Source organism: Dermacentor albipictus, chromosome 1 (assembly GCF_038994185.2).
Source record: "Dermacentor albipictus isolate Rhodes 1998 colony chromosome 1, USDA_Dalb.pri_finalv2, whole genome shotgun sequence".
Lineage (NCBI taxonomy): Eukaryota > Metazoa > Arthropoda > Arachnida > Ixodida > Ixodidae > Dermacentor > Dermacentor albipictus.
In genome coordinates this window covers 367,911,440-367,937,205 of record NC_091821.1, presented here as the reverse complement: position 1 = coordinate 367,937,205, position 25,766 = coordinate 367,911,440, and the positions used below count along the sequence as shown (strand labels likewise).

The 25,766-nt window shown below is 46.1% G+C and overlaps 2 protein-coding genes across 3 annotated transcripts in view; both read right to left on the bottom strand.

The window, feature by feature from the left end:
* Positions 1-1,392, bottom strand: part of LOC135904094 (uncharacterized) — a 31,598-nt gene extending 30,206 nt beyond the window's left edge. The window contains exon 1 of one of the 2 annotated variants that reach the window (XM_065434694.2): positions 1,220-1,392. In XM_065434694.2, coding sequence (XP_065290766.2) covers positions 1,220-1,339 — 120 coding nt within the window. In that variant the 5' untranslated portion in view covers positions 1,340-1,392. The remainder of the gene's footprint in view (positions 1-1,219) is intronic. The other variant, XM_065434693.2, reaches the window with a different exon arrangement.
* Positions 1,393-9,731: 8,339 nt separating this feature from the next.
* Positions 9,732-25,766, bottom strand: part of LOC135904096 (probable chitinase 10) — a 37,318-nt gene continuing 21,283 nt past the window's right edge. The window contains exons 6-9 of the mRNA XM_070531878.1: positions 24,859-25,186; positions 21,136-21,477; positions 15,457-15,651; positions 9,732-10,200 (exon numbers count right to left, since the gene is read on the bottom strand). Coding sequence (XP_070387979.1) covers positions 10,027-10,200; positions 15,457-15,651; positions 21,136-21,477; positions 24,859-25,186 — 1,039 coding nt within the window. The 3' untranslated portion in view covers positions 9,732-10,026. The remainder of the gene's footprint in view (positions 10,201-15,456; positions 15,652-21,135; positions 21,478-24,858; positions 25,187-25,766) is intronic.

Here is a 25,766-nt window from a genome sequence, read left to right as displayed (position 1 = left end):
GCTGCGGTGGGGATGACAGATATGGTGCGAAACTCACATGCAGTGCTAACGCAGCAAAGTTGACCACAACTCCGACCGAAGCGCAAAGCACACGCATCATGCAGAGAAGGTGCTACAAAGTGCTGAGTCAATAAAGAATGAGGTGAAGCAGGTTTCCAGCGATAATATTCTCAGTTGATCCCTTTCAGGGGTACAGTAGCAATCGCAATCTAATTATGAGGCATGCCGGGGTTCGACCACCTATGGTTAATTAACGTACATCCAATTCACGGTACAAGAGCGTTCTTGCATTCCAGCCATTTAACGCGACTGCCATAGTAGGGGTCGAACTTGCAACAACACTAGGTTTCACAACGGGACAGTGCCCTAGTGAATGTCAGCAAAATCCTTGTCGAACCATTGATCATTCAAATATTCTTGTATACTATATATATGTATACAATGCGGGATCGAAAGCGCAGCAATGGATTAATTATGCTTGCAATGTGCTCCTTTTGAAATTGACCAGAACATCTAGTAAGAGCAATGGCATGTCCGCTAAGCGACACAAATAGCACGACTGTACGAGAGTGCAAACCCAATTTTGCGGGCGTATTTCGCGCGTTTTCTTCCTTCTTGACAACTAGACAGATTTTTTTTCATGTTTGCTTCACTGCTTCGCACTCTTCAGCAGATGCGAGGACAGGAGGAGGATTATGGCAGCGCATGGGCTCGGCAAAGGCCTGTTCAATTTGATCAATCGTGATGTCTGCCTGGTGTTCTCAAACATCATTGTTACAAGAGGTAAAGTTGGTTTTCTATCTTCCTGTCTTCAACCAGTGCTGCCGTTAGGCCTTGCTGGTGTGTCATAGTAACAACGTAAAGCGCTGGAGCATAAAAGGACAATAGACGCGTGTCGTGTCTTCCTCTATTGTCCTCATCTGCTCCAGCGCTTTACATCGTTTCCTATACGAAATGTTCCACACGAAAAGGACGAGTGAGAATGAACCGCCAGAAACAAAGCCAAACAGACAAAGCAGGCACTGCAAATCAATATGCTCCGTCAAGTATGCATGCCATGGCCTCCTGCTTAATTCCAAGAGCCAACGCTCACTGGGCAGCCTTTAAGTTGAGAGCAATAAACGCCACTGGAAAAATTTCCTGGTGACTGCAGTAACAGTGCAAGCGTCACCATGAAGCGCCGCCATTAATCGCCGCCAAACGCTGCGAGAGAGCTCACCCAGTCGTTGGAAACGTAGTACCCTCGCGGAGTCCTGCTAGGCGGTGCGCTCGGGCTTTCTGGGGACGTGGGTGACCCAGATAGGACATCTTGAGCTGGATACCGCACTGGAACGGCCATGGCGTCGCAGTTTTTGTTCTCCTTGCAACCTATGGCTCATACCCACTGCATACGGCGCGCGTTTCTGCGGCGACTGCCTGAGAGTGTTAGAAAGAGAGAGAGGGTTGTTTATTATTAGGAAACATATGTGATTTGAGATAAAGCAATTTTCGCTGAGGAAGCTTCTCAGTCGTTGCAGGCGTCCAATATTGCGCTATAATTTGCAATAGGATCTTTAGTCAACATTGTTAGTACTTGACTATTTATGGTCTAAAGGGTCACGATATTGAGGAAGTGAAGTCATCCAGTACTAAATCATAACCTTCTTTATAGAAGCTGTACCTATCCCCACTAAAAAAAAAAGACGGACTCAAACTGTGCCGTGAAAGCAATTGCTGTTCCAGTTAACAGTTCTCACACGGTGTTTTTCAAACTTCCTATTAACTAGAACAGCCATGAACTTTCTTTGCACACTTTGCGTACTCATTCGTCGAAACTGGTTCACGGCGCAGAAACTCTGACGAAAAGTTATGCTTTGAGTACTGGCCGACTTCAATTCTGCGACGACCACATTCCCCATGAAACGATTTTAAGCTTAAACGCGGCGGTGCCGCTGAACCACGCAACGTGTCCAGGGGTAATCGTGAGAGAGGAGCCCAGATGCAGTACGCGCCCCATACAAGACGCGACTCCGCGGTGGCAATACATGGCGTCACTGGATTGCTTCACGGCTAATCGTAATAACGTCGACGCTCATCGTGACCTGGGTTCTGCCGCAATTGGCTTAACTGTCTGACAGTGTAGGAAATCCACAGCAAGGTTACGTGCTTAACATGGGTGTAGCTGATGTTGCTTAGGCCAGCGCAAAGGAGTAAAAACGTTCCACTAGCTTGGCTGGAAAGTTTCCCGGCTTTACATTTTCAGCAATAAATTGCACAGTAAGCTACCATAATTACCGCTGCGTACGTCGGCAATCACACAATAAACTGCTTTAATGGTTTGGATATAATTTCACGAGGGCTCATTTTCTGCAAGCCCTGCGACGCAGTCGAGAACTCTTCGCGTTTTCTGTGGTGCATAAGAATAAATTCAGTGGCCTTATGTGGCGGCAAATTCACAACTTTCTGCGTTTGTGAAACAGGTTTACTCCTCTTAATGTCAGCAGTAAGCGGTCGCCGGCAGGCTCGTTCAGCATTATATCTATTTTGCATCTATATACAGCCTGTGCTGCCACCCTCTCATTTCGTGTTCCATCTGCTGATAATAGAGAAAGCATAAATATTTGTAACGCAGAAGAGTTGGATTGCTTTGCTGCCAGTGTTCATCGGTGGCGGGTGCATGGGTGCATCGGTGGCGTACAAGGGTGCATCGGTGGCATAGCGGTAGAACACCCGCCTCGCGTGCAAGAGGTCCGTGGTTCGAATCCCAGTGCCGGCAATTTTCATCCGGAATAAAAAAAAATCCGCGTGTTGATAAAATTGCATAAGCAGGCCTGGAGTGTGGCCTGATCCCGGTGACCAGAACCGGTAACGCACTCCCTCACCAGAGCAGGATTGGCCACCCTGGTGCAGTACTTGGCCACAACCTCCTATATGAACAACACAATCAAACCCCGGCCCTCAGTCCCCAGCAGCTGTGAAGCAACTGACCACGGCAGCGGTCAGACCTGCGACGCAGCAGAGGGTGCTAATAATCACTGGCTCCGGACAGGCCGCCATTGGAATATGAACCTGGCAACGTTTAACGCTAGAACGTTATCTAGTGAGGCGAGTTTAGCAATGCTATTGGAGGAATTAGAGGGCAGTAAATTGGATATATTAGGGCTCAGTGAAGCTAGAAGGCCAAAAGAAGCATATACAGTGCTAAAAAGCGGGCACGTCCTGTGCTACCGGGGCTTAGCGGAGAGAAGAGAACTAAGCGTCGGATTCCTGATTAATAAGAATATAGCTGGTAACATACAGGAATTCTATAGCATTAACGAGAGGGCGGCAGGTCTTGTTGTGAAACTTAATAAGAGGTACAAAATGAAGATTGTACAGGTCTACGCCCCTACATCCAGTCATGATGACCAGGAAGTTGAAAGCTTCTATGAAGACGTGGAATCGGCGATGGGTAGAGTGAAAACTAAATGCACTATACTAATGGGCGACTTTAATGCCAAGGTAGGCAAGAAGCAGGCTGGAGACAAGGCAGTAGGGGAATATGGCATAGGCACTAGGAATATCAGGGGATGGTTATTAGTAGAGTTTGCGGAACAGAATGATATGAGGATAATGAATACCTTCTTCCGCAAGAGGGATAGCCGAAAGTGGACGTGGAGGAGCCCGAACGGCGAGACTAGAAATGAAATAGACCTCATACTCTGCGCTAACCCTGGCATCGGATAAGATGTCGACGTGCTCGCCAAGGTGCGCTGCAGTGACCACAGGATGGTAAGAACTCGAATTAGCCTAGGCCTAAGAAGAGAACGGAAGAAACTGGTACATAAGAAGCCGATCAATGAGTTAGCGGTAAGAGGGAAAACAGAGGAATTCCAGATCAAGCTACAGAACAGGTATTCGGCTTTAACTCAGGAAGAGGACCTTAGTGTTGAAGCAATGAACGACAATCTTGTGGGCATCATTAAGGAGTGTGCAATGGAAGTCGGTGGTAGCTCCATTAGGCGGGATACCAGTAAACCATCGCAGGAGACGAAAAATCTGATCAAGAAACGCCAATGTATGAAAGCCCCTAACCCTACAGCTAGAATAGAACTGGCAGAACTTTCGAAGTTAATCAACAAGCGTAAGACAGCTGACATAAGGAAGTATAATATGGATAGAATTGAACATGCTCTCAGGAACGGAGGAAGCCTAAAAACAGCGAAGAAGAAACTAGGAATTGGCAAGAATCAGACGTATGCGTTAAGAGACAAAGCCGGCAATATCATTACTAACATGGATGAGATAGTTCAAGTGGCTGAGGAGTTCTATAGAGATTTATACAGTACCAGTGGCACCCACGACGATAATGGAAGAGAAAATATACTAGAGGAATTCGAAATCCCACAGGTAACGCCGGAAGAAGTAAATAAAGCCTTGGAAGATATGCAAAGGGGGAAGGCAGCTGGGGAGGATCAGGTAACAGCGGATTTGTTGAAGGATGGTGGGCAGATTGTTCTAGAGAAACTGGCCACCCTGTATACGCAATGCCTCATGACGTCGAGCGTACCGGAATCTTGGAAAAACGCTAACATAATCCTAAACCACAAGAAACGGGACGCCAAAGACTTGAAAAATTATAGACCGATCAGCTTACTGTCCGTTGCCTACAAACTATTTACTAAGGTAATCGCAAATAGAACCAGGAACACCTTAGACTTCTGTCAAGCAAAGGACCAGGCAGGATTCCGTAATGGCTACTCAACAATAGATCATATTCACACTATCAATCAGGTGATAGAGAAATGTGCGGAATATAACCAACCCTTATATATAGCTTTCATTGATTACGAGAAAGCGTTTGATTCTGTCGAAACCTCAGCAGTCATGGAGGCATTACGGAACCAGGGTATAGATGAGCCGCATGTAAAAATACTGGAAGATATCTATAGCGGCTCCACAGCCACCGTAGTCCTCCACAAAGAAAGCAACAAAATCCTAATAAAGAAAGGCGTCAGACAGGGAGATACGATCTCTCCAATGCTATTCACAGCATGTTTACAGGAGATATTTAGAGACCTGGATTGGGAAGAATTGGGCATAAAAGTTGATGGAGAATACCTTAGTAACTTGCGATTCGCTGATGATATTGCCTTGCTTAGTAACTCAGGGGACCAATTGCAATGCATGCTCAATGACCTGGAGAGGCAAAGCAGAAGAGTGGCTCTAAAAGTTAATCTGCAGAAAACTAAAGTAATGTTTAACAGTCTCGGAAGAGAACAGCAATTTACAATAGGTAGCGAGGCACTGGAAGTGGTAAGGGAATACATCTACTTAGGGCAGGTAGTGACGGCAGACCTGGATCATGAGACGGAAATAATCAGGAGAATAAGAATGGGCTGGGGTGCGTTTGGCAGGCATTCTCAGATCATGAACAGCAGGTTGCCATTATCCCTCAAGAGAAAAGTCTATAATAGCTGTGTCTTACCAGAACTCACCTACGGGGCAGAAACCTGGAGGTTTACGAAAAGGGTTCTACTCAAATTGAGGATGACGCAACGAGCTATGGAAAGAAGAATGATAGGTGTAACGTTAAGGGATAAGAAAAGAGCAGATTGGGTGAGGGAACAAACGCGAGTTAATGACATCTTAGTTGAAATCAAGAAAAAGAAATGGGCATGGGCAGGACATGTAATGAGGAGGGAAGATAACCGATGGTCATTAAGGGTTACCGACTGGATTCCAAAGAAAGGGAAGCGTAGCAGGGGGCGACAGAAAGTTAGGTGGGCGGATGAGATTAAGAAGTTTGCAGGGACGGCATGGCCACAATTAGTACATGACCGCGGTTGTTGGAGAAATATGGGAGAGGCCTTTGCCCTGCAGTGGGCGTAACCAGGCTGATGATGATGCCAGTGTTCTGTAGCTGAAGCCACGGCTCCATTAGGTTTTTGAAATCAATAAAAGCGAAGTTATCTTCGCTTTTTATTGGTTTCAGTGATCCGGTGGCTCGATCTCAAAGGTTGCGTTCATTTGTTTTCCTCTAATTCATCCATGTAGCGTATGGTGCACTTCCAAACCGCTTCCGTGACTCCATAAAAACAAAAATAACAACAATAATAATTGCTACTGCTACCACCACCGTTGTTACTGCTAATACCGTTACTACTACTGCTACTACTAATATTATTGATAATTATCAATGCAGTAACAGGAAGAACCACAACAATGAGAACCTTACGTCGCATCCAACGCATTGTGATGCGAACGTTTGTTTGCAATAATAAAAAGCTTCTATATGTTACTTATGTCGGGGGCACACCTCACGATTTGATGCAGATTGGTGGTAGAGTAGACATTCTGTGGCTTACTTAGCGCGATGTTTTTCTTCGTTGTATGGATGGATGAATGCTATGAGCGTGACTTTTTCAAATGGTGTGGCGTTTGTGCGACCAAGCTCATGTTGTTATATTGTCTAATGTCCTACCTATATTAAAGAAGAAATAAGAAAGGGAAAAAGCCGCCATGAATTGCCTTATCCAAACTTTCTGAACCCCTATTCTAAACTTTGTTTTTGTACGCTTTCGTTGTTTGTCGTTTCCCTACTTCCACCAATCTTCCGATCGCATCTTACTAATGCCTATTGTGAACATGTTTTCTTTCCCCCTGCTCTCGCTGAACCCAAGGGCTTCAAGGACATCAGAGGTCCCTAAATCGACCGCTGGACAGATATCTTGACATTCTAAAAGAACATGCTCCAGCGTTGTTGTTGTTGTTGTTGTTGTTGTTCTTGATGATGATGATGATGATGATGATGATGATGATGACCTTCATCAGTCACGGGGATTGGCCAAGAGTCGGGCGGACGTATGTGTTCAGGTAATGAATTTTCTTAGCTTTCCCGCAGCAAGCACATGCTTCTTCTTTCTTGTATCTCGCTTTATAAGCTAGTGTTCTGAGGCATGCTGATCTCGCTTCGAAAACTAAGGAGCTTCCCTTTGAGTTATCATACATTTTTTTTCTTTCCTGATTTCGTTTTTCTTCTCATGTAGTTACTCATAGCAGGTTTGTTTTCAGTTGCCGCCAGTAATGAGATTATCTCAGCCTCTCTGACTTTCCGCTTGACGTTCTTTGTTGCCATGTTGTTCACCATACAGCTCCTATACTTGCTGGTAAGCTTCGTAGTTCGTTTCCTCCACTGTGAATCAATGTTATCTATCTGTACAAATACCTGAACGCTCTCCCAGCCCATTTAGTTTTACACTGGAAAGATAGAGCGCAAAGGACGATCCACAAAGACAAGACAGGACAAGCGCTTGTCCTATCTGCAAGCGCTTGTCCTGTCTGCATGCTGGGGGGTAGTGTCTCTGTATATGGCTATCGCAGAGAGCAGAATTTCGTCTTTGTTTTCTTAGCGCCAAACCACACCGCCGCTGGCCAAACGTTTTCTCGTCTTTTAAAAGTGATATCAAACGTTCTAATCAATACCGACAAACCAACTTGGTGGAAACAACGCCGACATACCGCTTGCTTCGGCTCATGTGCCACAAGTATCGGGAAAGGAGTGTTCCCACCATGACACCAGTAGCCTGTGCTTACTGAGCACTTTTGACCGCTTCGGCCAGAGTTGCCGCTGCAGCAACAATCTCACTTCAACGTGCGAATTACAGTGGTACGCCCACCCCACCGCCGCGCAGTAACATACAAGGTATAAGTAAACTGGTAGCGAAGCTTCCATAGAAGTCCACATGTCAAGAAAGTGGCGGCTCATTGCAAATGTTCCCATCTACGTATCGGGGAAACAACTAACATCAAGCAGAAGATAAAAATAAAAAGTGACGTCATAACCGGAAATGGCAGTGACGTCAAGATGTTATGCTGCTTGGCGCGAATGTTTGAGTTTTTTTAGCGTCTGGCATTTCGCCCACTACGCCAACAGTTATTTTTCTTTTTCAGGCTGAAGCGAGATAAGACTCACATCATCTAAAGCGCCAGTGTCTCAATAAACCATAGTAGTGGCGTATGTCTTAATGTGGTCATAATTAGGCTATTATTGACGACAATTGCTCCAGTAGGCTCCTTACGAAAGTGAGTGAATAGGTTGGAAATGACAGTGTCACACAAGTTCCAAAATCAACTTCACTTTTATTCGTCCAAAATGATGCGGCCAATATTAGTGACCAAACAAAACATGTTTCATGGGATGAAAAGTACTATGGCCATCCCATAGTCGTAATGTATGGCAACATATGCGAAACCTTTGCACAATATCATTCGCAATTCCGCGCGACACCATGTATTCATGTCCAACACGTCGCGACGTTCCTTCGCGGAGCGTCGCGCATTTATCGTCACGACGAGGCACAGCGCGTCGGATGCCGCAGCGTGAACTTTCACGATAAGCAACTCTCCACTCGCATCTTTCGCCAATGAACGCAATGCACTATAAGGTCACGCAAAATTTGACGTGAAACGCACTCCAGATTTTAAACAATCACGCAAGGAAATGAAACAAAAACAGTCGGATCAAACCGATGGGTTCAAGTGAGTAACGCCATTCTACACGACCTTAATAGCTTGTTTGCACAGCCTTGCCAAGTCTTGCGCCAGAATTATATGCTCCCAAGCGTTGCACGCACAAACGAGCATACCATTTAGCCGGGTGTGCCGCTTCTGCGTCCGCTTATCGCTATCATGAACCGGCGCGAGCGAAGCACATCGCTAGCGTAAATCGCACAGCCAACGCCTTCGTCTCTGCCCTGTCGCCTTTTAAGCGGCAGCACGCTCTCCTAGATGCTATGTTCTTTTGTACGCGGACAGTTTGGGAGCGCTGCAATCAGGGCAAGCAAGCGGGTACGTCACGTGGTATAGGTAGCTAAGGAGTAGCCGGCGTCTTCAATTGTGCGTCAACAACTCCTTATATCATATGATCAACACCTAACAACAAGCACCTTGCCCTGCACTTTTGAGAGCATGAGGGGAAGGGGAAGGGGGAAGGGGAAGGCTGCCTCGAGCAAAGCATGCAATGTACATACGAAGGAATTTTGGGTATTGAACCTCCGCAATGATAGCACTTAGCTGCTGCATCAAAGGAGTGCATCAAACGCAGAACTTAGTTCCGTCTATATATCATAAGTGCGTGTGTTATCAGAAGGAAGTACCCTCTCGACTTTGCTTTTTGAGACTTGTTGCAGCTCGGCCAATTTTTTCAAAAACTTTTTTATGTTGCCCATTGAGTTACGCTGTTGTACTGCGAACCAACGAACGCCCTTGCCAAAAATGCGCGAATGCGAACAGGGTGTCTTAAACACCGCGCTAGTGTGCAACATTCCGCACGACTTTGTAATTGTGTGGGATCTGGTGCGATTCCCGAAACACTTAACAGCGGTGTAACCTGCGCACGCATTGCGGAGGCCACAGCGTGATATACTGCGGCGGAAGGCGGCGACGCTGTGCGCACCGCAAGTACGCAGTTGTTTTTAAAACGATGTTGTCACTTCGAACGAGTTCAGTGCCGGAGGAATCACCGAAGTCCGATTTATTTATTTTTTTGTATCTTCTTTCTTATTTTTATAAATGGTGATTCCCCCTGGATTTTCAGTCGCTAGAGGCGCCTTTTCGATGGAATATGCGCCTTCTGCTCCGGTTCTGATCCAGCGAGTCTGAACCACCACCGTCGGCCAGGTTTCATCTTCAGACCAAACTCCCCTACTCTCCCGTGTGAGCCCCGATTTTTCACGCACCGTGCAATGAAGCCAATGCACTACTTTTAATACTTTTCAGTCAAAGAAACGTTTATTATTGGCGGAGAAAAAAAAAAGAACTAGATCGTCTGCGCTATCTCGCACCTACGTTATGACACAAGATTTTCGTTCAGAACAGCAAAAAAGAGCCATCAATTCCAGGTGGCTAATTTACCATAGGGAAACAACTCCCTTTGCTTCCGGAATGAAACTCCGAGATCAGCGCACGCCTGTTGAGCAGCGCCGTTGGCGAGGCGTGTCTCGTGGAGGGAGTGAGGCCGCTTCCTGGTCAATCAATCCCTGCACGTCCCCCGTCGTCACCGACAAGTCAGCCGGGCCCCGTGGCCACGGCACGTATGAGCGGTGACATGACGCCAGTGCACTTTCCCTCGAAGTCGTCCAGGTCGATGTCGAACACGGCCACGGGCGCCATGGCCATTTGATCCGCGTACGTGCGGTTCATGCGCTGCTGCAGCGCGGTCTCGTTGGCGAACGTCGCCACCTGGACGAATGTTACTATGCTGTACGCACAGCAGAGAGCGTGGCGCAAGCGAAGTAAAGAAGAGCCGGACGGCGGCAACACAGCCCTGGCGCTGTAGTTTAGCGTGTCGCAATGCCTAACCGGTCCAACTAAAATAGCACTAAACACTATATTCAGTTGTCCTCGACAGAAAGAAATGAAAAAAAAAAGGACCAAGAATACCTTCGTGAATATTAAGCGGCTGCAGATACTATCACGTGGCGGAGACGTTGGAATGGAAATGCCAAATGCGCTGCTTAAAATTAAACTATTTATATAGCAGACTCGTGCCCAGAAAAATGACAATACACAAAGCAGAAGTAAGGGTCAAATGCGTCAGCCATTTATACATGACTCATCGTACACTGCTGCGAGTGTATCTGCGGCGAGTGCCAGAGTGTAGAGAATTACTGCCGAAGCGCACGCAATCTTATTAGACAGGACTCTTCCGCTATTGAATTGGCGACAACATTTGACAACGTTACGATATATGAAGGCGCATCTTCAATCAATAACTTCAATAACTCTATGGAAGTTGTTAGCCGGTGGAAAACGGTTGCCGCGTCAACATGTACTCATGCCAATCTGCTGAAAAAAATAAACAGTGAAGTTGGTTTGTTGAGCGGTGATGCTAAATTTGAAGCACTTCTGCATTCACATTGCATTTTAATTGAGGCGTCCCGAGAAAATTGATATTTTTTGAATAACATACTACGCGCATAATATTTAGCGCCACATCTCTTATGTAAAGGATGTTATGCAGATGTACATGCGTACTATCGTGAGCTATATAAGCGGGAACAGGCCAACGCGTGGCAAATAGCCTCGAAACCGAGTTAGAGCGATACGCGGAAGGCGCTGCCGAAAACAAAAGGGACGGGGGGACGCTCTTCCGCCGAGTGCTGGCACTCCCACCGCGCCTGCGTTTGTCGAAAACGGCAGGTTACGGCATTTCACTGACCACCGATAGCCGATAAGACGCTTACGTGCATAGTAAATTACAGCAAGTCACACATTTTTTTCAATCATGCTTATTATTTTTTCTTGGGAGCGCCGCTCTTAGGAGCCCGTTCCTGTGTTTAGCGCAAGGTATCTTCAGATGCACCCCCATGGGATCTCATGTATATCGTATGGAGTGCATCGTATCAAGCCTTCCTGACAAACGGACAGATTTCACAGGGGAATAGCTCTCGAATGTTTACGCCTCGAAACGGTGCTGCTATTGGCCACGCTTCGGTGCACAAAGTTATCAGTAACCGCAATATCAAACACCTTTACCAATGTGCGCTGGCGATGCGAAGTTCCTCACTTTAAAGAGAGGCATGGTGGGAGTGCCAACACTCATTAGAAGAGCGCCCTCCTTTCCAGTTTGTCTTTGAACGGCGGCCGCCACGTATCGCCCGTACAGGCGCTCATGTGTTGCCGCTCATATTTCTCACGATGGTACACACGAGAGCAAAAGTCTAGACACCATGGCGTAACAGAAAATTAAAAATCTCTTCTAGCGCAGCCGTTTATAGTGATATTATTTCAATGCATTACGTTGGTCGAACAGGTACACGTAGGTTGTGCCACTTGATTTCAGCCTGCTTGTCTACGCTACGAACAAGAAAAAGAATTGTGCCACCCGTTGTTCTTAAACTTTTGCCCCTCACTAGACTTTTAACCGTGACTTTGCACTATTCTCTTTTCCACAGGACTGAGGTACCATCCATCTCACAAAGGCTCATCTATAGTCGGATACAACTTTAGAAAAAAGGGGAGGCCCCGCCCAGATGACCGAAGCGGCGAAGTCACCGGCCGTCCGGCGCATGACGTCGGTCCAGAATGCGCGCCCATTGGTGCACCCGCCTCGGAGGAGTAAACGCCCCCTTTTTTCTAAAGTTGTATCCGACTATACTAAGGGGCATTTTATTCAAGATGCACTCCGGCAGAATTACAACCGTTGGGGTTGTGACGTCAAGAACAATAATGCGCGTATTAACGTGATTGTTTCAGTTTCTCCGGGCTACATCTTAGTGTTGTAAATAGTACTCTATAAGTAACAATCGAATGAATGGTATATCGAACAACTAGCGCAACTTGCACGTATATCAGGTATCTCAGGTTTAACAATTTGTGCTCATAGAGCACCGCATGTTCTGCTGTGCAGTATATACGTCTATTCGGTGTTTAGCATTGCTTTTCGATTGTGTTTCATTTGTGTGTAGTGTTGTTTCAATTATTCAGTATCAATCGATCTTTCTTTATGTATGCTGGCAGCCATCACTGTAACTTAATCGATATACAGCAGATCAAGCATCACACCGATCGGTGGTGAGTTAGGCTTCCATCAATGGCACAGATGTCTTTTAATGCGAAGCATTCGTCGCCTCCTTGCAGGCACTTTCCTTGCAACTGCCGCTGTGCGGCGCTGTGTTAGAAAGCAACACCTTCGTGATTGGCCCACCTTCTCCAGTACTTTCCTCGTTGCAACTAAAGCTACGCAGAAGCTGAGCGACATTGCACCGCCTTCAGGAACGCTTCGGGTCGCATAGGTTTTAACGTTTCATCATCATCATCATTATTATTATAATCATCATCATCATCCCTACGCCCACTGCAGGGCCAAGGCCTCTCACATGTTTCTCTAATTACCGGGGTCATATGCTAATTGTGGCCATGTTGTCGCTGCAAACTTCTTGATCTCATCCATCCACCTAACGTTCTGCCGCCCCTGCTACGCTTCCTTTCACTTAGAATCCAGTCCGTAACCCTTAATGAGCACCGGATATCTTCCCTGCTCATCGCACGCCCTGCCCATGCCAATTATTTTTCTTGATTTCAACTGAGATGTCATTAACTCACATTTGTTCCCTCACAAAATCTGCTCTCTTCTTATCTTTTAACGTTACACCCATCATTCTTCTTTCCATAGCTCGTGGCGTCGTCCTAAGTTTAAGCAGAACCTTTTCATAAGCCTCTAGGTTTCTGCCCTGTAAGGGGCAGAAACCTAGTGGTAAGGTTACTGGTAAGGCACAGGTGTTATACACTTTTATCGTGAGGGATAATGGCAACCTGCTGTTCATGATCTGAGAATGCCTGCCAAACGCACTCCAGCCCATTCTTATTCTTCTGATTATTTCAGTCTCATGATCCCGATCTGCGGTCACTACCTGCCCTAAGTAGATGTATTCCCTTACCACTTCCAGTGCTTCGCTACCTATCGTAAACTGCTGTTCTCTTCTGAGACTGTTAAACATTACTTTAATTTACTGCAGAATAATTTTTAGACCCACCCTTCTGCTTTGACTGTTTAGGTCAATGAGCATACATTGCAATTGGTCCCCTGAGTTACTAAGCAAGGCAATATATTCAGCGAACCACAAGTTACTAAGGTATTCTCCATTAACTCTTATCTTCCATTCTTCCCAAACCAAGTCTCTGAATACCTCCTGTAAACAGGCTGTGCATAGCATTGGAGATATCGTATCTCCCTGCCTGACGCCCTACTTTATTGGGATTTTGTTGCTTTCCTTATGGAGGACTACGGTGGCTGCGGAGCCGCTATAGGTATCTTTCAGTATTTTTACATACAGCTCGCCTACACCCTGATTCCTTAATGCCTCCATGACTGCTTGGGTTTCGACTGAATCGAAAGCTTTCTCGTAATCAAAGAAAGCTATATATAAGGCTTGGTTAAATTCCGCACATTCCTCTATCACTTGACTGATAGAGTGAATATGGTCTGTTGTTGAGTAGCCTTTACGTAATCCTACCTGGTCCTTTGGTTGGCAGAAGTCTAAGGTGTTCCTGATTCTATTTGCAATTACCTTAGTAAATACTTTGTAGACAACGGACAGTAAGCTGATCGGTCTATATCTTTTCAAGTCCTTGGCGTCCCCTGTCTTATGGATTAATATCATGTTGGCGTTCTGCCAAAATTCCGGTACGCTCGAGGTCATGACCCATTCCGTATACAGGGTGGCCAGTTTTTCTAGAACAATCTGCTCGCCATCCTTCAATAAATCTACTGTAACCTGATCCTCCCCAGCTGCCTTCACCGTTATCATAGCTCCCAATGCTTTCTTAACTTCTGCCCGCGTTACTTGCGGCACGTCAAATTCCTCTGGACTATTCCCTCTTCCGTTATCTTCGTGGGTGCCACTGGTAGTGTAAAAATATTTATAGAACCCCTCAGGCCCATGAAATATCTTATCGAAATTAGTAATCATATTGCCGGCTTTGTCTTTTAACGCATACATCTGATTCTTGCCTATTCTTAGTTTCTTATTCACTGCTGTTAGGCTTCTCCCAATTCTAACCATATTATACTTCCTTATGTCAGCTATCTTACGCTTGTTGATTAACTTGGAAAGTTAACGTTCGGCCCCTCGGTCACCCTGGTTCTTCTCGTCGCCCTTGCGTACGTATACGTTGCGGTCTACCGTTAAAGAGTGCACATGAGTATAGAGTTCGTGGGGAATGTTTCCCTCTGACAAATAAATGTACAACCAGGCCGGGGCTTTGCAGCAAGTGACTTGTGGTTGGTACCGCTGTCACCCTTGTAGACATCTGTGCCATGTATTTACAGACCTTCAGCCGTCACTCGCAGCAGACTACCAGCAAATGGAGATGCACGCAGTACAGTTTTCCCTCTAAGTACCGCATTGGAAGTTCAGCGGTTGAAACGCGATAATCTGCTGGCATGGCGACCCGCGCTGGGGCATTGGGGTACCCGATGTAAGCCAGGACTTTTGTGGAGCTTTGTGAGTGCATTTAGCTCCCCAGCAATCATTCAGCGCTCACCCATGGCGCAAACAGTGCCGGCCACTATGCAGGCCAATTATCGACTTTGAATCGCTAAATGCTCTATGTACACTGTACCAATGTATGTATGTATGTATGTATGTATGTATGTATGTATGTATGTATGTATGTATGTATGTATGTATGTATGTATGTATGTATGTATGTATGTATGTATGTATGTATGTATGTATGTATGTATGTATGTATGTATGTATGTATGTATGTATGTATGTATGTATGTATGTATGTATGTATGTATGTATGTATGTATGTATGTATGTATGTGCCGCTGAGCACACGGGCATGTGCGTGTGCGTGTGCGTGTGTGTGTGTGTGTGTGTGTGTGTGTGTGTGTGTGTGTGTGTGTGTGTGTGTGTGTGTGTGTGTGTGTGTGTGTGTGTGTGTGCTCGTACGCGTGCCTGCGTGCGCATCATCACTGTCGCTTACATGCACACTTTGACTGTCAATCCAGCGGCCAACGATGAAGCACTGAGGATGCGAGGCATTCCTGAGAACAGGCATATGGCATACGGAGGCGTAGCTAGTCCGGCCGGGCTGACGCGTGTTGTTGTCCCATTTGATCATACCCAGCACAGGAGCTCCCAGCTGGGCGGCCGGTGCCTTGAAAGTCTCAGGACCCACCTGCGACGATCATCCAATTACACAGGTGCAGATATTTTCAAAGAGCAGATTTTAAGCACCCGTTCCTGCGTTGAGCGTAGGCGTGCGTCGGCGGCCTTGTACCTTGTATGTGCGAAAGAACACAGGCAAAAGATGAAAACGAACGGGGAACGCCGTGGCAGATGAAAGAAGAGCGCGCGAGAAGGAACATCGAGGAGGCGGTTACGGGGAAAGCATGAGGCAGAGAGTGGAGGGGTAGCGTAGGGGAATTAATGGCATGGGAAGACACTGACTGGCCGGTGGTCATGGCATCCACCGCCGCGTACACTGTAATATAATTTACACCCTTAAAAGTGAAAAAAGGGTGTAAATGTGTCTATAACGCACACCCTTAAGGTGTCCTTTATATAAATAACACGCTACGGGTGTGAGTTATAGACACATTTACAACCTTTTTCACTTTAACGGGTGTAAAATATTTTACAAAGTAGGCGATCTGATCTGCGCTTCCAATGAGAAGAGGGGTAGGGCAGGGTGGCATAAGGTGAAAAGGGTTATACGCTCGTGCGCGCAGCGTCAGCTGCTGAGGTGAGTCTGCGGTTCCAGCGTGTGTGACGTGTATCACTGCTCCTGCAAGGGGCGATGGTGAGGGCTACGAGTAAGGCTCGATGTCACAGTCCCTGGAGCATTGTCGACGCTGACAATGGTGGCACGATTTCCTTACGGCGAAGGGCCGCTATCGTCGTTGGTGGAACGAAAGCCTGAGAAAAGTAGTGCCGCGCAAAACGGGCTTTGCGGTGACGATGGCTACGATATGGCGCGCCAGAGTAGCGCGCATCGTCTATATAGAAACAACGCGCGCTACTCACATAGTTCTCTTCCTAATGTAAACCTACATAATCATAATACAAAATGTTGACACGCGATATGAAAACATGTTGTAACTGCGCTCAAATGTCGCATTAGGGAGTATCGTAATCGTGTGTGAACTTGTGTTTGTGTGCGTATGCGCGCGCGTGTGCCTGTGTGCATGTGCGTGCGTGCATGCACGCCACTTCAAGTATGGAAATACGGTAGCAAGACTGAACAATTACAATGCAACTTAAGAGTCCAGACACATCAAGAGTTTCACGCGTATACCAAGTTTTCCTCATTGGCCAGCAGAATTTCATACGTTCCCTATCATTACGCGATTCGCCCGAGCCGCTCCTAACGAATTGCTCGTACACGAATTGCTTTGTGTATGCGAACCCAGATTACCGTAGTACGCATTGTGACACCGAATCGCGTTTATTAGGTTCACTAAAGCCTCTGGAGATGTTTTGAGGGTAAATTAAAAAATTAAATTATGGGGTTTTACGTGCGAACACCACTTTCTGATAATGAGGCACGCCGTAGTGGAGGACTCCGGAAATTTCGATTACATGGGGTTCTTTAACGTGCACCTAAATCTAAGTACACGGGTGTTTTCGCATTTCGCCTCCATCGAAATGCGGCTGCCGTGGCCGCGAGTCGATCCCGCGACTTCGTGCTCAGCAGCCTAACACCATAGCCACTCAGCAAACACGGCGGGTAGGTTTTGAGGTTGTGGCGTCGTTGCCCGCAATTTAAGCGCAGGCTAAATGGGTAGATTTTACAGCGTAGCTGTAAACCTCTACCGTCCAAGAACATTTTGTGTCTGTAAGCAAAAAGCTCCGCATACGTAGGCCGATCCAGGCCACAGTGCAATGCCGGGTCGACCCACGGCGGAGGTGAAGCAGGCGTTAAGCACTCCCCTTACGTGTTCCGATCGCGAAGATGGTGCAATGCCGGCCCGACCCGCGGCGTTGGTGCAGTTCGCCATAAAGGGGCCCACATACACAGCGCTGTTGGTCATCCTTCTTCGCAGAGTGGAAGGGCACGGAGTTTTTTTTTTTTTCTTTCATACGTAACTGTCTTCGCGGAAGAGTGGGTGCGACTGAAGTAATCAGGATGAACTGCGCCGGTGCCATCGTTGCCGTTTCTTCTAAGGAGAAGAAGTGGTACTTTCTCAATACATTACATTTCTTTTTAGGTAATTCAAGTGACAACGAGGAGAAACGCATAAGAATTCAACTGTTTAGCGGCTTACCACGTGCGACCCATGTAAACGGCAATTGCACATCCCCTTAGGAGAAAGCGAAGGTGGCTTAAACATTAGCTCCCATAGGAACCTACAAATAACATTATTGGAGCTATTGCAGCTATTCCAGCCAACCTGCGCTGTTCACAAAATTTTTGCTCGGAAGAAAAACAGAAAGGAGAGACAGCTTTCATTTTGGCGCCAGTCAGGCACATACCCAGTATGTATTTCCGAGGGGGAGGGGGGCAACCCTAGGTAACTTTTCTGTGGAAATAAGAGCGGGGGGTACCTTTACCAGTGTAAATGTGAATAATGCCCACCATTCGCCATAAAAAGGCGTCATTTTGCAAAAGAGAAATAAAAGAAGGCGTATATCTCATAGGTATGCGCCTGTGAGATGGACCTCTCCTTTGCTCGACAAACAAGGAACCACATCAAATGGACTCGCGCAGGAAAGAAGCGCGGGAAGAACACTACCAAGAACCACTGAAAAACAAAAGTGTAAAGTAACGACTTCTAGTAGCGTTTTTTTTTTATTAGCTCTGGAAGAACTGCAGATAAATATACATTTGCGGAAAAATCACAGTTCTTTTGCATCCCTCCTTTACTGCTTACCAAATTAGGTGGAAAAACAAACTCGTATTGTTATTTGGGAAGTTGCGTAAGAATGTGCGGCTGCCGGTCGCGTATAGCCGCGTAGAGCACAGGAAGCTGCGGTTCTAGACTTATTCCGCCCACCACGGAATGTCATAACATCCACATAGGCATAACAGAGATGCGGCTAAGTCAGGTGGTTAGATTGATAACGGTAGAAGCGTCATTCAAAACAAACGGAATCTTCCTTCATTTCCGGTGGCATTTTCTCTACTTTCGGTTTAAATAAGACGGTCTTGATCCACAAATAGTTTCACAAGCAACAGTTGATTTTCGTTTTTCCTTCCTGTTTGGCTGTTGCCTCGGCTCTCTCCTTTAGTAGATCGCTTAATTTCTCAACTCCTTGTGACTCTTGCTTCCAGTTGCAAATTTTGCATGACAAGTGCTGTGAAATTTTGCATGAAAAAGTAACGGGTGAAATTCATATTACTTATGGTTTAACGATTATTGCAGGGTTGGTCATGGGTACTGTTTCGCATGATTTTATTTTCCACCTGATCTAACCTATATATCACAGGTATATGCTTCCGAGGATATGCCAGCGTCGCGGCGAGCCGTCACTCGAGGAAATAATGAAGCAAAACGAAAAATTAAACGCAACTGGCATTAGACAGTTTTAAAATAGCGTTTGTCGTCTTACGTGCGTTAAACGCAATCACCTTTGAAGGACGCTACGGCGCGCGTCCTTTCAAGACTTGTAGTTTACCGTATGGGAACGCAAACGTAAAGAAGACGTTATAAAGGAGGGCGCTGTCTGGTGCCTCGTGCCAAACTTATCCAAGCTAAGACAATCCTTTACCAATAATCCTGTTGCTATTCCGACGCGCCTCGTTGCGTACGGGCGCCGGAATCGCTGAACGATCTCAGGAATAGGACGCGCAATGCGCTCATATCTAACGTTTCAGGTGAGTTTAGAGAAAGCGAAAGCTTATTTCAATAGTTATTGGTGATAACTGCGAGTCAGAATTCTCTTCACGGCTGCGCTGCCATCACGCGAATTCACGCTGAAGTGGGAGCCATGGGTGCCGTCATGTTCAACAACGCTATTTCTTTGCGTAAGTAAACATTCGAACATTAACCTGGCCAAATAACGTACGCTACCATAGCGCACGTAAACTGCAGAAACCCAGTAACGTTTAGAGCATGCGCAGTGATGACAACGCTATTTCTGACTGTGGGACGCGCCTGGTACCAACATTAATCAGTATATGAAGGGTATATATCATGAACGAAGATTTAAAAATATGAAATGTAACGTAGCTGGACAGAACAAAGGTAATGTTGTTGCCGTCACTTGGAAGTACTCTAATTTCTTCATTCCGCCTAATTAGATAATTAGTCTGTATTAAAAATTATAGTTAGATTAGAAGTGCCCATCAAAGAATTGTAGAGCAACATGAAAAACTCTCAATACACCTTTCTGTTGCTCAATACATGCTACATAAAAGTGCTTTTCGAGCGTAAAAGAAGCCCGCAAATACACGGAAATTGCGGCATGATTGGCTGCTCAATACCCTTTGCGTGTGCTAATTATGTAATTAATCAGAATGCCAGAAATAATGTGAATCTCTCCAAGCGACGGCAAACAACCTTGGTTCTGTCCAGCTACATGGCATTTGCATATTTTTAAGACCTTGGAGTATAAAAGTTGGGATACGCTGTATAGTTTCTCGTTTCGTGGACGTGTACTCCATTCCGTAATTGTGTTTTATTGCCGTATTGATGCTCAATAAGTAGCAATTGATGAATGTCTTTTTTTTTCTTTTTCTTTTTCGTCTAATCTTTTATCCCATGACTTGTGTTGTAGTTATCTTACATTTGTACCTTTTCTAGTTTTTGTTTCACTGTGCAGCAAAACTACGTCTTCAGTGTTATTCCTGGCCACATTTGATTGATTGATTGATTGATTGATTGATTGATTGATTTATTGATTGATTGATTGATTGATTGATTGATTGATTGATTGATTGATTGATTGATTGATTGATTGATTGATTGATTGATTGATTGTATTTGCCTTCCTGTACGTCAAACACACAGACAGACTAATATTATGATTATCCAAGGGACACTTAACAGCAGCGTCTCGTAGAAAGCTTGCGTTTAAAGAAGGACTCTAAAAATACGTTAAGGCGTCCTTATTGCTGAGCTGTCTAATTTTTCGCCTCTCAGGCACAAGTGCCAACAATATTGTATTTAGTACAAAAAACACCATCACAGAGAGGGGAGGACATAAAGACTGGACGAGAGGTCATTTTCAACAATTCATTTTTTTGCAGACAGTAAGCACATGAGAGGTATTCTTTTCTGTGTAACTAATGCGGACCGCGCATGTTCTCGCAACTCGCATAAAGCTAACGACACAAACAAACAGTTTCCAGGGAACGAATTTCTCAATCAAACTAACCTACTGATGTGTCAGGTGTGTCAAAATGCGCCAAATTCATTATTGTACGACACGCTTTAATTAGACCAACAGCAAGAAACTGCGAACTTTCTTATTGGGTGGCAAAGTGTGCTGTGGAAGCTCCGGACGACTAGGTGGTGTGATGAGATTAGGAAGTTTGCAGCCGTATAGGATGAAGTCGGCTGAGAGGAAGACCACGTGTTACTGGGGATTGTCGGGAGGGGCGTGCTCTGTTTCGCAGACCACCTACTCGCATCGATCGCGACAGTCGCACCATATGATCTTACAGACTGACAGCCGCTTAGCCCTTTCAGAAGTATAGAACATCTTGGGCGCCTCTCACCGAAATGCTGTATCCCAGCTTCGCCGTGTCGGTCATGTTGAACGTGCTGAGCGCTGCGTTGAAAACGTCTGCCGCTGCTCTCTGGTCGCCGCTGCACCTGACGACATTGCGCAGTGGTGGGGGCGCCGTGTGCGTGTGTGTCTTGATGATGACGTAGTCGACTGCGGTGACATTACTGGGGAGGCTGTAGCGACTGAGCCGCGACTTCACTGGCGGGACGCTGACAATGAGGCGCAGACCACTGGAGTTAAGCCAACTGATCAGCCGGAAGAAAAGCTTCCGGATGTTGAAGACGTTACTGCTGCATGGGTCTCCTGGATAGTTCCAGTCCACATTTATTCCCTGCGGGAAATAATAGGGGTAATGAATCAACCAGTGAATACATCACTCAATCAATCGATCAACTGTCTATTTCACAAGCCTAGGAAGAATGTCCAGGTCTGAATAGTGTCGTCCGGGTACATTAAAAAAACGAGAACAAGTTAAAGACAACTACAAGAGGACATAAGTAAAAACGACCGAAATGACGCAGGGACAAACAGGCAGAGAACATTTTGGCAAAATCAAAAGGAAGAAAAAACAAGTTCAAATGAGAACACAAATAATATTTATTACCTATTCAACAAAATGCAAGGTAAATGTAGATTAGAAAAGGAAGACAAAAAAACCAGGGCCATTAGAAACTAATATATAAACAGTGACTAAAAAATATTGAGATCAACAAAATAAATATTGAGCAATCTTTATATTTTATGAACAGTCGTGTGTTCGCTGTGATAAGCAGGAATGTGAAATGGTCTATCTCACACGTAAATCGAAGCACGGTGCAACTCCAGAGTAGTTCGTAGTAACTGAGGACACCAAGAAGAAGAAAAATCGCCACTTACGGCTTACTACTTTACTACTAATAATACTACTACTACAACAACAACAACTACTACTACTACTACTACTACTACTACTACTACTACTACTACTACTACTACTACTACTACTACTACTACCAGCAGTAGCAGCAGCAGCAGCAGCAGTAGTAGTAGTAGTAGTAGTAGTAGTAGTAGTAGTAGTAGTAGTAGTAGTAGCAGTAGTAGTAGTAGTGGTGGTGGTTAGAAGCAGTAGTAGTAGTATTAGCAGTAACAGTACTAGTAGTAGGAGGTTGAGGAGTTGGTAAATAAAGAGCGAAAGTAACATTAGTAATCATACCGACACACTCAAGGAATAGCATGATACAAGTGCAATTAAATAAACTGATGAACACACACTCACACGCACGCGTAATACATTTAAATGTACAAGTATAAAAGGCCAACTAAGAGCACATTGTTCACGAGGAAAAAAAAGAAAGTACCGATGGCACTAAATGTGATGGCAACCGAAGACCACCCATATAGGATAAAAAATTATATGCACGCACTAGTTATTACAGACGATTTGTCGCCAAGCAATGCTCGTTAATATTATTGCGTGACAATAAAATAGGCAGAAACTACAAATGCCCCAAACACTGGTCAAGCTGGAAGCCAACCCACGTAAACTCGCAGGCGCGTCGTCGCCTTCATCCAGTGACAGCCCTTCTTTTTCGAGTTTCACGTATAGCTTTCGTGCTGCTTCCTCCATCTTGCTGAATCTCGCGGAATTCGTTTTGCCATAAAAGTTATCACACGACGCAAGACGCGCCTTGTTGTACCGGAACCTTCTGGACTCCTGTCGCCGATTCTAGCTGCAGTCGTACATGCTGTCGCCGAAGCTTGTGTGATCATGGCTCAGGTGCGACACGAATAATGTTGTCACCACATTCTGGAACGCACCTGACAGCAAGCGATGGTGCCGAAATCTCCGCCGAATCACGCAAGAATAGCCGACGCGCGTGACCCGCAGATCAGATTTCTACGTACGACGAGTGTGGCTCTCTCCTTCGTCGAGCTTGAGCGTTACTAGCTTTTTATGCGAAGCATACTAGCCGCACAACCACGCTCTTCCTTGCTGCGCCGAGCGCGGCCGCGTAGCTACCATATGACGTCATAACAGCTGCAAAAGCGGAGGCTCAACTCGTGCGCTCGCTTCCGGCCGCGTAGCTACATAGCTACATAGCATAGCCATAGAGTTTCCTACAATAATTACTAGAGGGAACTCTGGCGTTAGTGTCTACGAGAGCTGCAATGGAAGCGGTTGTCTCAGCATGGGAATTATGGGAAGTACATGGATATGCCTAAACTTCGTTCTTTTGGCTTCAAACGGCTTCGTGACTTTGTAAACTCGTCATTTTCAACAGTGTATTGCGCATTAAACAATTAAATAAACATCATTAAAATTGCCCGACCGCAGGATTCGAACACAGGGACTCTAGCACAAAAGCCTGATATTGAAACCATTGAGCCACGGACGCATGAATCTGGCAGCGAATGAAATGCCCTTATGAATTTCTCGCGGGCATGCCAGTGCCTTGAGACGCTTGGCGCGTTTCGATTTGGCCACCTGGACAAGCTCAACCGTTGCAATTAATAGCAATTGTACGCGTTCCCTGCGTCTTCTGCACTTTAAAGAATATAAATTGCGCCGAAATATACGACAATAAGGTTTATATAGCGTAATATACAAAGCCACAAGAACGTTTGAATCCACAAGCACGAAGATCAGACAAATCCATGTACTTCCCATCATTCCCATGGTAGGACAACGACTGCAGCGTCAGAGTTCCCTCTAGTAACTTTGTAGGAAACTCTATGAGCATAGCACAGATGGCACTGCTATGCTATGTAGATGGTACATAGCACAGATGGTACTGCGGCCTAACTCCCGCTCCTCCCGCTAGGGCACTGACGTCACAACAGCTGCAAGCCGGGCTCAACTCTTGCTAGATGGGCTGGGTAAGAATCGAACCAGGGTCTCCGGAGTGTGAGACGGAGACGCTACCACTGAGCCACGAGTACGATGCTTCAAAGCGGTACAAAAGCGCCTCTAGTGAATGCGGTGTTGCCTTAGAAACGAGCTGTTTCTAAGGCTCAGGCGTGCGTCGCTTGCTCAGGCGCACATTTCGTTGCCGCGCCGAACGCTGCGTTGCTCGACGCTCACCGCGTCCAATGCGGGGCGCGTAGTCGCTGCGCCGTATCCCATTCTCTTACACCGCTTGGCGGGTCGACGGGAACGCTGTCGCGTTCCACTCTTGAAGGCGAAGCAGAGTAACGCATGAGTTGTTTCTTCGTCTAGCCGAACCAAATATAACCAAGCAATCGCAGTTCACCAGGCTAAACAGTGGTTCAACAACTAAAATAAAGGCTAGTATGCTTCGCATCCTGGGCTTAACCTTAGCTAAGCCACAGCCATTTTTCTGAACGCAAGTTCCACCAATGAAGAGCTAGTCTTCCGAGTGACGCCTATGGTAGTGTCTCATTCTTCACCGTCACGAGAACGCGATGTCCAATCACGTAACATCCATCAATGATGTGTCGATAAGCGCGATAGTGGCAACAAAGAGCGGGGCCACAGCTCGCACCGTGCACGCTTCCAGCCGCTCGCGTCGGCTGCGATGTCAGCGCGGAGACCCGACACAAGAATTGCGGTGGACTCGTTCATAAACGCAGCAATCGTCAAAACAATAACGAGAGTACAGCTACCAGCGCACTATCTTACAGGTCAGTAATTCTTGTTTTGTTGTTCTTTACTTTTTATTTTTCCTAAGATTCCGCTTAAATGCCCGCAACACGATATCAATGAATAGGTTACCTTCCATAATTCGCTCCGGGTAGCATGACGAATCGCACTTTTCCTGAACTCATCTAGAAGTGAATAGTTTGATGCCACCAACGAAAGGTTGGCGCTGTCCTCGCGCTCTCCCCCGACGGTGAAGTACACGGTAATGTTATTCGTGCGGTGCTTGAGTCGGCCGCTGTCATTCAAGGTCCGCAGTGCGTCCGCGTAGCTCTCGACGCTCCGGTACTTCCGCAAGATCTCGCCAGAGGTCCCGTGCACCGCGTAGCTGTACACGACGATCGAAGAGCAGTAGTCTAGCGGCAGATGGGAGGGCAGGTACTCCTCCCGGGAGCGTCGATATCTGCGAGCGCCCGAGCGGCCATCAGGCATTCTGCGCAGCTCCACGAGCGGCACTCGTGATAGCGCGACCATTTATTTATTTATTTATTTATTTATTTATTTATTTATTTATTTATTTAAGTAATTGTACTATTACGAATTACAGATTACAGAAGCTAGAGGTAAATAACAAAAAGCAGAATCCCAAGTAAGGCGCTATGCATTAGGCATGACATACAATAGCATAATAGGACAATAACTGTTATAGCAGTACTACCTATAAAAAATTATCATGTACTTGCAGCTGCACAAAAAGCACACGACAGTCGTACCTCCCAAATATATTAGTTTTTTCAAAAATTAGAAACGGATGTAGCAACGGTGGGTGTGGCTGACTGTGGGAGGTGATTCCACGCTATATAGTATAGATGTTTTCGGGTAGGATGCACGTAAACACGTTCCCGTATTCGGCGTCAACGTGAACTCCTGTCCGATTTTGTGAAACGCCAGCCGGATTCTTTCGCAACGGCATAGACCGCCGGAGCGCACGTTGTGTAGCTGGTGGAATACGTGACCGTGGCTCGAACAGTAAAATTCGGCGA